Source organism: Syngnathoides biaculeatus, chromosome 8 (assembly GCF_019802595.1).
Source record: "Syngnathoides biaculeatus isolate LvHL_M chromosome 8, ASM1980259v1, whole genome shotgun sequence".
NCBI lineage: Eukaryota > Metazoa > Chordata > Actinopteri > Syngnathiformes > Syngnathidae > Syngnathoides > Syngnathoides biaculeatus.
The window spans coordinates 7,187,829-7,200,522 of record NC_084647.1 but is presented as its reverse complement, the minus strand read 5'-3'; the positions used below and the strand labels follow the sequence as shown (position 1 = coordinate 7,200,522).

At 44.7% G+C, this 12,694-nt stretch overlaps 1 protein-coding gene across 4 annotated transcripts in view; it reads left to right on the top strand.

Moving 5' to 3' along the window:
• Positions 1-12,694, top strand: part of hip1 (huntingtin interacting protein 1) — a 56,533-nt gene that overhangs the window by 9,999 nt on the left and 33,840 nt on the right. For all 4 annotated transcript variants that reach the window (XM_061828496.1, XM_061828495.1, XM_061828494.1 and 1 more), the window contains 3 exons: positions 10,627-10,690; positions 11,877-12,019; positions 12,193-12,249. In XM_061828496.1, the coding sequence (XP_061684480.1) occupies positions 10,627-10,690; positions 11,877-12,019; positions 12,193-12,249 (264 nt within the window). The remainder of the gene's footprint in view (positions 1-10,626; positions 10,691-11,876; positions 12,020-12,192; positions 12,250-12,694) is intronic.

Here is a 12,694-nt window from a genome sequence, read left to right as displayed (position 1 = left end):
AATTCCAACGGTTTCCCGCGGGAAGATAACACCCAGGCGGTGACGGGTCGCGACACGCGATCCGATTGACAAAAGCGGGTTGAATTGTCCTCGAGTCGGTCTGGCCTCCGGCACGTTGCTCCTTCTTGAACTCGCCTCCGCTACCGTCTTCGACTGCCCCCGACATTTAGCGTACCGTAATTTCTCGTGTATAATACGTCCTGAAGTATAATGCGCACCTCCAAATTTGACCCCCCCCCAAAAATTAATCAGGAAAACCCTTCTACCTATGTACAGCGCGCACCACCAATTTGCCGCTAGCCATATGCTCAGAATATTAGGATTGATCTGTATTTATATTTTATTAGGTTTGTACTTATATTGTTCAAACTACGTAGAAATGACCGTAATTGGCACATTTTTAAAAAAGCGACCATTTTTTTTTTTTTTTAATGTCCCCATGACGCTAGTATTACGCAGTTTGAGCTCACGTTGTTTGGCTACCCACCCGAAGCCACCGAGGCGACCTATCGTCGTTTCGGACTGCGGCGCAACTTCCGGGTTTGCGAGTGATGACGCATTTCTTTCAAAAGAAGCCGCACAACTAGCCGTTTTGTTTGAGCAAAACTCACGAGCAGTCGTTTCTGATCTTTGGCGCAGGAGCAACAAACATGCTACGCTAACGATCGCGAAATGGAAGCTCTCCGAGGAGCTCACGTTACGGTAATAAATGTGTAACATAAGTATTAATTTTTTGTACAGCTATGTACCTGTATACGACGATACAGTGTGATTTAGTATTTTTTGTTTATCATCCATACCTAAATATAATGCGGCCTACTATTTTTGGGGAAAATGTGCGCATTATTTTCGAGAAATGACGGTACTTCAAATAAGCCCAAAGTTTTCCTCGGATTTTGTTCATCTACTTTGGCCCCGCACGACCGAAATACTTTAAAACGGGTTGCGTGTTTTTACAGTCCTTGTAAGTCGATGACTTCCTTCAGACTTTAAGCGCTTACCTTGCGATGAAAGCAAAATCAACAAGTGGACTTGTTAGTCCTGGACGGTGTCGTAGTCTTTCTCGTCAATAATGAGGTCTGTGCGGTTTTTTGCAAGTTTCTATCGGTTTTGGTCAAGTCCCCCAAAGCAAACTGTTTTTCCGCGACTTTTAAGAGGTGCGGAGTGACGTCACGTCCGAGAACCGATGCAGCGGGTCAAATGGTCCTTACACAAGCAACACAGGGGACTCTTGTTCAGAGGAGAGACTTTTAATCGGAAATGCACGTTGGCATGAAATTCGTTTTTCCATTTATTGTTTTTAATCCATCCATTTTCTTAGCTGCTTATCCTCACGAGGGTCGCGGGAGTGCTGGAGCCTATCCCACCTGTCAACGAGCTGGTTGCTAGCCAATCGCAGGGCGCTCGCAATCACACCTAGGGGCAATTCTCCACTTATGACTTTCCTGACCCAGCAAAACCAATCGACTCCTTTTTTAAAAACATTTGAATGATTAAAAAAGACGTGCTGCAGCAAAACGGGCTTTATTTTTTCTGTCCAGAGCAAACGGGACGGTGTTTGAGCACCACTTGTGCTCTATGCGCGCTCGTGCCTTCGTGTCACGTCGTCTGTGTTTGTGCGTCACTCGTACATCGACTGACTATTTGTGTGTAACTTTATACTTACGTGGAATTTTTGGACTTGTCTGTTTTTGTAAAATTACATATTTTCTTTGTGTTGTCTGGTTTTGTGGTGACGTGACAAAGATCTCTTTGAAAGGTTTCTTGTTGTCGACCAAATTAGCCTCTTAATTGTTTAATATCTACCGATATGTAAACATATCCATCCATGCTCTGAGCCACTTTTCCTCACGAGGCTCGCGAGAGTGCTGGAGCCTATCCCAGCTGTGAACGAACTAGCTGCCAGCCAATCGCAGGGCACTCACAATCACACCTGGAGGCAATTCTCCACTTATGACTTTCCTGACCCAGCAAAACCTGTTTAAAAACGATTTTTTTTTTTTTTTATTTGAATGATTGCTGCAGCAAAACGGGACGGTGTTTGAGCACCGCTTGGGCTCTATGTGCGCACGTGCCTGCTTGTTACATTGGTGGTCGTCTGTGTTTGTGCGTCAACCAATTGTTTCTCGTACATCGACTGACTATTTGCGTGTAACTTTATAGTTACGTGGAATTTTTGGACTTGTCCATTTTTGTAGAATTACATATTTTCTTTGTGTTGTCTGGTTTTGTGGTGACGTGACAAAGATTTCTTTGAAAGGTTCCTTGTTGTCGATCAAATTAGCCTCTTAATTGTTTAATATCCATCTATATGAAAACATATCCATCCATTTTCTGAACCGCTTATCCTCACGAGGGTCGCGGGAAGTGCCGGAGGCTATCCCAACTGTCAACGGGCAGGAGGCGGAGCAAGCCAATCGCAGGGCACGTAGAGACAAACAGCCGCACTCACAATCACACCTAGGGGCAATTTCGAGTGTCCAATTAATGTTGGATGTTTTTGGGGTGTTGGAGGGAAACCGGAGTGCCCACCCGGAGAAAAGCCACGCACGCACGGGGAGAACATGCAAAATCCCACACAGGCGGGTCCAGGATGGAACCCGGGACCTGAGAACTGTGAGGCCAACGCTTTCCCGCCTCGTTGTTTTCAACGGTTTTGTGAATGTTGCAATATTTTGATGATGTCGTGTGGCTCTCTGAAATGCTTCCTGGGACGGTTTTAATGTTTTGGAGCGGCCACCGCGCGTGTTGTAACAGGAAGATGGGCGTGTCATGTCGGGAAACGAACGGCTTTCATTTTAAGAGCGTCAAATTTCGCTTTTGTCTAATTTAACCATCGTGTAACGGCGACCGCTTTCCACCAGTGTCCATTTTTATTTATATATTTTTTGATGAGACAAATCCTAGGGCAGTTTTGCAGCGTCTGTGTTCTATAATTAATTATCTTTGTAGTTCAGGACTCAAACCCACCTGTAGCGTCTGCGGGCAATGCGAGAGCGATAGAAGGATCAAAGTGTTTCCCCCTGGTGAGTCTGCCCCTGTCTCGGGGGGACTCAACGCAGTTTTTAGCTTGAGAACTGGAGCAGCGGTAATTTTCAGCAAAAGCTCGGGCAGGAAATGGAGTTCAGGGTGTGCCGAGACAGGAAACGTGACGGAGCGCTTGTAAACCTTTTTTTGAAATGCCATTCGTCTGATAAAAGATCTGAACCGATCGGAAAAATGCTGAGAAACGGTGCCCGTCATTCGCCGAAGATGACTGCGGTTCAAGTCCAATTTAGAGTAGAAATACATAAATATTGAAAAACGTCGCTTAGTTTGTGTAGTCTTGACCGATGTTCCCCCTAAGCTGCGCCACTGCGCAAATGCGCACTTGTCGCACTCTCTCAGCGCACATGAAAATTGATCCAAAAAAAAAAAAACATGGAAGCGCACAGTCTCAACCTACTTCGACTTCCTAGTTTACCCGACGCCGCCCCCCTCCGCTCTTAAAGGGGTACACTCACAATTACAAACAGAAGACACACCCGCAACTTTATATCTGCGGGCATGACTAACCAGAACTGTGCAGTTTTCAAATGTGAGTGACAGGATTATACCCACTCAAAAACGTAAGATAATGTACGGTACAGTCGGAGTTGGGCAATTCACTGATTGTGGGTGAAAAATCCCTGTGATTGGTCGGTGGCCAGTCTCGGTTGTACTTCGGCTTTCACCCAAACTGAATGATATACAAGTGCAAAAGAAAATGGATGCATGGCTGGTTGATTAATGTCGATTCAGTCAAAATAGTTTGCATATCCCAAGAAGTATGAAAAAAATTGAGGGATGGTTTGCATAACAAAGAGGAACTTCCACACGGATTGCTACTAGTGCACTCACTCCACGGGAAGCAAAGTTCTCTGTAATATGACATCGAAAAGGGAGCGAGATATTACCACAACATCTATCAGTCCTTTCATCTTGCCTCATTATGATCGCGGGTACCGCGTCCCAGCCCACTTTCGATGAGAGCCGGGGTGTGTTCAGGACTTGTCGACAGCCAATCGCAAAACACGCGTACAAAAACAGACTCGCTACAGCAGCACCTGAGGAGAAAACAGTCTTCGATGAACCTTGGATGCGTTGACGGAATGTGGGGCAAAGGCGGAGTACCTGGCGAAAACCCACCGAAGCACGGGGAGAACTCGCAGAAACTCTACACAGGAAGGCAGGAGCCCGGATTCAACCCCCAGATCTACGAACTGTGTGGTACATGTGCTAAAAAAAAAACAAATTCTGAAAGAATGACAAAGAATACATGAATTAGTCTACGTTCCCACTTAGTTGTTCAGTGAAAATGTCGAGTCGCTATCCCTAGTCAGGATAGAAAATGGTGAAAATCGAGCTCACGAGTTTTAGGCGGACGTAATCTCTTATATATACTGAAGAACTCGCCTATCTGTGATTTTCAGTAACTTTCAGTGTTTGGCCAAACAAGTCTAAAACTTTTATTTTACTGTCATGTCTCTTTAATTGAGACAACAAAGGGTTACTGACATCTACGTATAACTTGTGTCGTCCCCCCCACCCCACCCCCAAAAAAACAAGTCATTGTCTGCTCAACAAAACCGCTGCTAAACTTTGCGTCCATCCGTACCCAAATCTAACAGCAGTTTTCCATCCATCCATTATCGACCGCTTTTCCGGGTCAGGTCGAGGGGGAAGTAGCTTCAGGAGGGATAGCCAGACTTCCCGTTCCCCAGCCACTTCTTCCCCGATCCCGAGGCGCTCCCAAGCCAGCCGAGAGACATAGTCTCTCCAGCGTATCTTGGGTCCTCCCCGGGGTCTCTTTCCGGTGGGACGTGGCCAGAACACCTCACCAGGGAGGTGTCCGGGAGGCATCCGGATCAGATGCCCCAGCCACCTCATCTGGCTCCTCTCAATGCGGAGGAGCAGTGGCTCGACATTCATTCATCCTCCCGGATGACCGAGTTTCTCACCATATCTCTAAGGGAGAGCTCCAGGACAGACCGTGGGAAAGGTCTGGGCAGGGTTGAAGTAGCTTCAGCAGGGATACCCAGACTTCCCTTTCCCCAGCCACTTCTTCCAGCTCTTCCGGAGGGATCCCGAGGCCTTCCCAAGCCAGCCGAGAGACACAGTCTCTCCGGCGTGTCCCGGGTCGTCCTCGGGGTCTCTTTCCGGTGGCACGTGGCCAGAACACCTCATGGGGGATCCAAATCAGATTCCCCAGCAACCTCATCTGGCTTCTCTCAATGCGGGGGAGGAGCGGCTCGACACTGATGACCAAGCTTCTCACCCGTTCTCTAAGCGAGAGCTCAGACACCCTTCGGAAGAAACTCATTTTGGGACAACAGCAGCTTTTTTTTTAAAACGAATAGTTGGCACTTTGCGAGGATCGATACTGTACATGGTGTCGACCATGTGGGCTTCGGTTCTACGGCTTTCAGGCAACAGAACCACCGGTATCTGGTACAACAAATAAACCAAACATCGCTAAATCGATCTACAGCTGCCAGTTTGTGTTGTCCCCGCTCGGATTCAGCGCTTCAGTAAACACAAAAGCGCGAACTAGAAGTAAACGGTAGATGTTCTAGATGATATCAATTTGACTTGTTGATTGCGTTTATCGGTTCTGCCTCCATGTGACAGTGTCGGGGGTCGGTCTTCATGCAAAGAAAGAAGAACATAGATGGAGAAGCTGTTTTTTAAAAAAGTGCTGTTTCAGGAATGTGCCGGGTTTGGATGCTAAAAAGTCAAAGTCAGTCAGTAGAAAAATGTTATTTGCACGATGTCGAGTGCCTGCGAACAATAGCGACACGAGCAATTTGTTTTACTATCTGAAAAACCAAAGGTGCTTTCGAGCCCTTTTCTGAACACGAGAGGGAATGAAAATGTTTGCCCGACTAAGCTGACCGCAAACCTCAATTGCGCAAGCTTCTTTTGAAAAGTAACTCCCTGTGAGCAAAAAAAAAGGGTACTAAGCGTTGAACTGATATTACAAAAGCAGTTCTGGATCCAATACGCTTATGCAAAGCCCCGATCGCCTGGCTTTCAACAGATGATTGATCCGCGATGCGCATTACTGATTTTTAAGAGTACTTTAAAGAGACAAGCAGAACCTTAATTGGCCAGATCTGAGCGAGAGAGTTCAAAAGACCTCCGGGAGTATTTTGCAACTACTGCAAACTTGTGGTCGAGTCGTACCATGGAGCCCGATATATTTGCATTTTCAAAAATGGCATGTTTCCAGTTTTCCATTGATCGATCTATCTATCTATCTATCTATCTATCTATCTATCTACTCATCTATCTATCTATCTATCTATCTATCTATCTATCATCTATCTATCTATCATCCGTAATCCATCTATCCGTCTATCCATCTATCCATATCTATCTATCTATCTATCTATCTATCTATCTATCTATCTATCTATCTATCTATCTATCTATCTATCTATCTATCTATCTATCAAGCCGTCCATCTCAATCCGTCTATCTATCTATCTATCTATCTATCTATCTATCTATCTATCTATCTACTATCTATCTATCTATCTATCTATCTATCTATCTATCTATCTATCTATCGTCCATCCATCAATCCGTCTATCTATCTATCTATCTATCTATCTATCTATCTATCTATCTATCTATCTATCTATCTATCTATCTATCTATCTATCTATCTATCTATCTATCTATCCATCTATCTATCACTAGGTAGCTGGATGGTTGCTAGCTCGTACGGTAGCTGGATGGAGCTAGCTCGTTAGCAGGGTAGCTGGATGGATGCTAGCTCGTTAGCAAGGTAGCTGGATGGATTCTAGCTCGCTAGTAAGGTAGCTAGACGGATGCTAGCTACGTAGCTAGCTATCCTCTTAACGCTGATAAAACTCACACCACTGCTGTTAGATTTACGATTGGATGAGCTTTGTCAAAAATGGCACGTTTTCAGTTTTTCCGATACAATCACGCTAAATAAGATCCTTGTTTTTTCATAAAAAAAATAAGGCTCACCCTCGAGCCGTAAGACTGTGGTCGATCTGGTCAAAAATTCACATCGACGAATTTATGTGCCAAGGAAGTGACTTTTACCGGTCCGGTCATGTTAACGCTGCGCTAGCGCAGTGGTTCCCAAAGTGGGGGTCCGTGATGTGAAGACGAAAAAACGAAATCGTCCGGAAGCTAACCGTGATGTGAGAATTGCCCTTTCCGGTGTTGAACCACGTTTTGATTTATTGTGCAAAAATAAAAAAGCAAGAGCACGTAAGCCACTAAAATGGAGTATTTCCTTGGTACCAGAATGGCATAGCCGTGTCCAGCGCTACATTATTGGCGAAAGTTGAGGTTGGGGAGGGGTCCGGGAGGTTTTCGGACGACTCACTGGGGGTCCGGACCCAGGTTGACTTTGGGAACCACTGCGCTAGCGTGTTACTGCCATGTCTCAGTGATTTTTACCGGTATGTTTTTTTTTTAACCGGCCCTGTTAGCGCGGCGCTAGCCTTAGCATTATTACTAGTGTTAGCGTTAGCATTAGCGCGACGCTGGCGTTAGCATTAGCACGGCGGCGCTACCAATAAACTCTGTGTACCGTCTTTCTTTGTAAATAACTCGTGTTTCAATGTGGGCAATTGCGGCTTTTACACAGCTGCGGCGTATGTATGTATGTACCAAATGGTATTTCCTTTACAAGTGAGGCTCCGTAGGCCGGGAATGACGGTAAATGTCTCACAATTTGTTTTCCACTTCCACGCCACCTTTAAAGGATTCATCGTACATCTCCGTACGCATCCCGTCTATTTCCATCCGTTTTATCCTCACTCGGGTCACAGGTGAACTTCCTACGAAATACTCTGTGGTATTCGTGGAGTCTAAAAAGACGCCGACTGAGTTGTTTCATTTGGTAGGCAGAAGATGCTTCCTCCCAGCGCGGCGAGCCTAACCATCAGCATATCAATGCGCTGCTTTTTTTTTTTTTTTTTTTTTTAAGTCTCCGTCGGGCCTGCCAGACCAAGCTAGCAAGCGCGCATGTATGCGAACTGTTGCTTTAACAGTAAAAAGTTGTTGTAAAAGATGTCACGGTCGCTGATGAAATCATTTTTCTAATTCTTTTTTTTTTTTTTTTGATGGATAAGGAATAAATGTTGGGAATCTTAAACAAGAAAGTACAAGAACTAGTTAAGGAGGGTTAACCAGCGTCTGTTTATCCTTCAAATCCTCTTTTCTCGTCTTTTCTTCCCCTCTTGGCTTTTTCAGACGGTCGGTTTCAGCGCGAGGAGCTAATTGACCGTTGGTGCCAATCGGCCGATTCAAGGAGTCCTCGGGCAGCTGCCTCTCTTTTTCGACCCAAAGTACAAAGTCTCACTGTGGGCGAACTGGGTCATCCTCTTGTGGGAACCGGTTGGAGTGGGATACTGTGGGATTTTTTTTTTTTTTTTTTTTTTCAGAAGGGGCAAGAAAATTCTGAATCGTAATGCACATAACAAACGTGATAATAACAGTGAGCGATTTTGATTTGTTTGTGTAAAAAGTTGCACTGCTGCTTGCTTTCCCCCTTTTGTGATTACTCCGGTTTACTTCCTGTCCTCACCCTTCACATTACTGGCACAAGCAGGCCCCGGGACATCTGCGGGAAATGAGATTATGAAAAAAGGCCTCCTGCGCTCTCCTGACCTCGGCGGTCGCGCGACAACTAGAGTGGCCGCTCGCCATTTATTTTCTCAACCTCGCTTTTTACGTACCGGAATTTCCGGCCTGCTGAGCTCACCGGATTATAAGCCTCACAGAGTAGGTTTGTGAAGGAAATACCTTTTGGTAACACATAAGCCGCACGAAAGTTTTAATACCTTAGCTTATCTTAACATAGCAACAGCAAGGTAGCACAATGTGGGCTGGTTTAAAAAAAAAAAATATATATATATATATATATATATATATATATATACCGGTTTAAAAAAAAAAAAAACAACCCCGGCAGCTACACAACACTAAAAAAGCCGGTTAAAAAAAAAAAAAACATACCAAAATCACTAACAGTAACACAGTAGAAACACGCTAGCGTGGCGCTAACAGGACCAGTTCAAAAAATAAAAAAAAACATACCGGTAAAAATCACTGAGACGCGGCAGTAACACGGCAGCAACACGCTAGCACAGCGCTAACAGGGTTGGTGCGAAAAAAATCAACATACCAGTAAAGATCACTGAGACACAGCAGAAACACGCTAGCGTGGCGCTAACAGGGCCGGTTCAAAACAAAAAACATACCGGTAAAAATCACTGAAACGCGGCAGTAACACAGCAGCAACACGCTAGCATTGTGCTAATAGAGCTGGTTAAAAAAAACATACCGGTAAAAATCACTGAGATGCGGCAGTAACGCAGCAGCATCATGCTCGCACAGCGCTAACAGGGTTAGTTAAAAAAAATACCAGTAAAAATCAGAGCAGAAACACACGAGTACGGCACTAGCGCGGCGCTAACAGGACCGGTTCAATAAATAAAAAAAACATACCGGTAAAAATCACTGAGAATCGGCAATAATACAGCAGGATCACGCTAGCACAGCGCTAACAGGGGTGGTGAAGAAAAAAAAACATACCACTAAAGATCACCGAGACACAGCATTAATACAGCAGAAACACGCTAGCGCGGCGCTAACAGGGCCGGTTAAAAAAATATGTATATGACGGTAAAAATCCCTGCGACTCGGCAGTAACACAGCAGCAACACACTAGCCGCACGTGTGTAAAAGCCGCAATTGCCCATACTGAAACACAAGATATTCACAAAGAAAGACGGCACACAGTGTTTAACGCTAACGCTAGCTAGCATTAGTGGGGTGCTCGGTAGCGTTAGGGCCGGTTTAAAAAAAAAAAAAAATAAATAAAAAAAACATACCAGTAAAAATCACTGAGACATGGCAGTAACACGCTAGCGCAGCGCTAATATGGCCGGATCGGTAAAAGTCATTTCCTCGGCACATATATTCCACCGGTCTCACTCTTGCCTTTTCTGCTCGAGTGCCCCCTCGTGGCCGTTAGAAAAATCCACAAATTAACCGCATCACTGCATAAGCGTGTGAAAAAAGGTTTAGAAGCCGGAAATTACGGTAGTCTTTAAAAATTTAAAAGAAGCGGCTATGTATGATTTATTTTCTTTGCTATTTTTATGCATTTTCGACTCCCACAATAAGACTTTGACCCCCGCCCTCACCGCACTTACCAAAAACAACAACCACCGGAGGGAAAGGACGCCTATCAGCAGAATTACCGGTGACTCTGGTAAGCGGCCCCTCGGGGTTATTGGGGCTGAAATATTGTCTCATATTTGGGCTGAAATATTGTCTCATATGCGCCGACGTTTTTTTCCCGTCAAATGCCGATAAGAGCTCAGTCTGGCCTCTCAGCCGCTGCCTTGAATCCCAATCTGGCAGAAAATAGCTCAATCACCTACAGTCAAACTTCACTGACCGGCCGATACGAGTGTGTCATCAAGTTATGAAATGAAACGCGGACGTGTATATATATATATATATATATATATATATATATATATATATATATATATATATATACATTATAAATACACATTTTGGCTGACTTTCCTTTCTTCTTCCTCACAGGCAGTCAGCATCAACAAAGCCATCAACACGCAGGAGGTCGCTGTCAAAGAGAAGCATGCCAGGAATATCCTCATATTTTGTGTGTGTATGCAAAATTATGATTCTCGCGGGTCGTAAGTGGTCTTCAGTTGAGGTCACGTTGTCGGAGCAACAAATTTAAGGTCGCCTCATCTGCGCGGAAGCTAATTTAACCCCGCGGGGCACAGAATGGAAGGCGACGGGAGCCAGACGGTTCGCCGCGATACTTCATTCCGTTCCCACCCATGCAAAGCTGATTCTGACGAAAGTTTTTTTTTTTTTTTTTTTAAAAGGGATTCGGATCTTATGATCGGGTGGACAGAGGGACAAAATGAAAGCTGTAAAATTCTTGCCAGGTTTTTTCAAGGTTCTGTTTTGTCCCAAACACGACGATCCCGCTACCTGCAAGGGGATCAAAACCGTGCCCAAGTCTTAATCGTGAATTTTTATAGATCTATCTATCTATCTATCTATCTATCTATCTATCTATCTATCTATCTATCTATCTATCTATCTATCTATCTATCTATCTATCTATCTATCTATCTATCTATCTATCTATCTATCTATCTATCTATCTATCTATCGCTAGGTAGCTGGATGGTTGCTAGCTCGTTAGCAGGGTAGGTGGATGGATGCTAGCTAGCTAGTGCGGTAGCTGGACGGATGCTAGCTAGCTAGCTAGCTATCCTCTTACGCTGATAATACTCACACCACTGCTGTTAGAGTTGCGATTGGATGAGTGACTCATTTTACATGAGAAATATCTCATGCCACACTACCGATCAAAAATGTCACAAGAACTATCTACAGTATACGGAAATAATGTTTTTATCTCTCTTCAGTTTCCTCACAAATGTCATTTCTCATTTACTCAGTGTGAAAGCCGAGCCTATATGTAGAAAACTGAAAACGTGTCTGAGCCGTGACTTCTTCTGTCGTACGAATGGCAAAAGGTGGAATCTGTTTTTTTTTTTTTTTTTTTTTTGTATCTTCTGCCACTGACATCATGGTAGAGCGTCCAATTATTCCTGTCACGATACGTGGCTTGCTCACATATTTGTGCTGAATAATTCATTGTGGGGCAAATAAAGGAAAATTGGAGGATTTCCTGCAGCATCCCTGATGCCCTCTCACACGGCACCTAAAGGGTGCCACGACTTCCCGGTTGGGAATCGCATGCTCCGAGAACTGATTCTGCACTTGAAGCTGTTGGTCCTTGACCGTGTCACCCTGCATCTTGGGGACTCATCACGAGAAAGGCGCCCACACGTTCTGGGCGGCCGTCAACCGGCTCCCCGTCTCCAGCAATGCGGTCCTTTGCTGGAAGTTCTGCCACGTCTTCCACAAACTGCTACGGGACGGACATCCAAACGTACGTAAAGACGGCATCACTCTCCGCCGCTGCATTTTCCGTGACGAGTTTCACTATTGACGGCCACAATCTCCTCTCAAATTCTATGCAATCAGCCCCCCACCTCCGCTTTTCATTTTGCAAACTAACCTTTCCTTTCCTTATTTCCTCTGCGGTTGCCACCACCGTTCCAGGTGATAAAGGACTCGATGAGAAATAAGGCTGACTTGACGGATATGAGCAGGATGTGGGTAAGGAGGCGATTGTCTGTTCCCATCACAGTGAGCAACTCGTGGTGACTTTGTGGCGTATATTATAATAATATAATTTAAATAATAATTCATAATATTAAAACGTGGTCAACTACAATAATGCACAAGGTCGTGTTTGTAATGTGAAGCTGTTCTTCGTGTCTTTTAAATGGTCCTGTAACTGAAGTCTGAAAGCAAAACGTACACTGAAACATCTCCATTGTTCGACCGCTGACACTTCCTGCGGCGCGACCACAAGAGCGACACGTGTCAAAAGTTGAACTACAACAACAGCTCCCTGCGAGATGTAAATACTTAATGAATTAAGTTTTTATCTACAGTAATGTCCCCACTCGTGTCAGACACGCAGACTCTTCTTCTGGCTTCCTTCCTTTTTAAAATGTTCTCTATGTGGTCTGGGATTATTTTAGGTGTAGAACCAGTA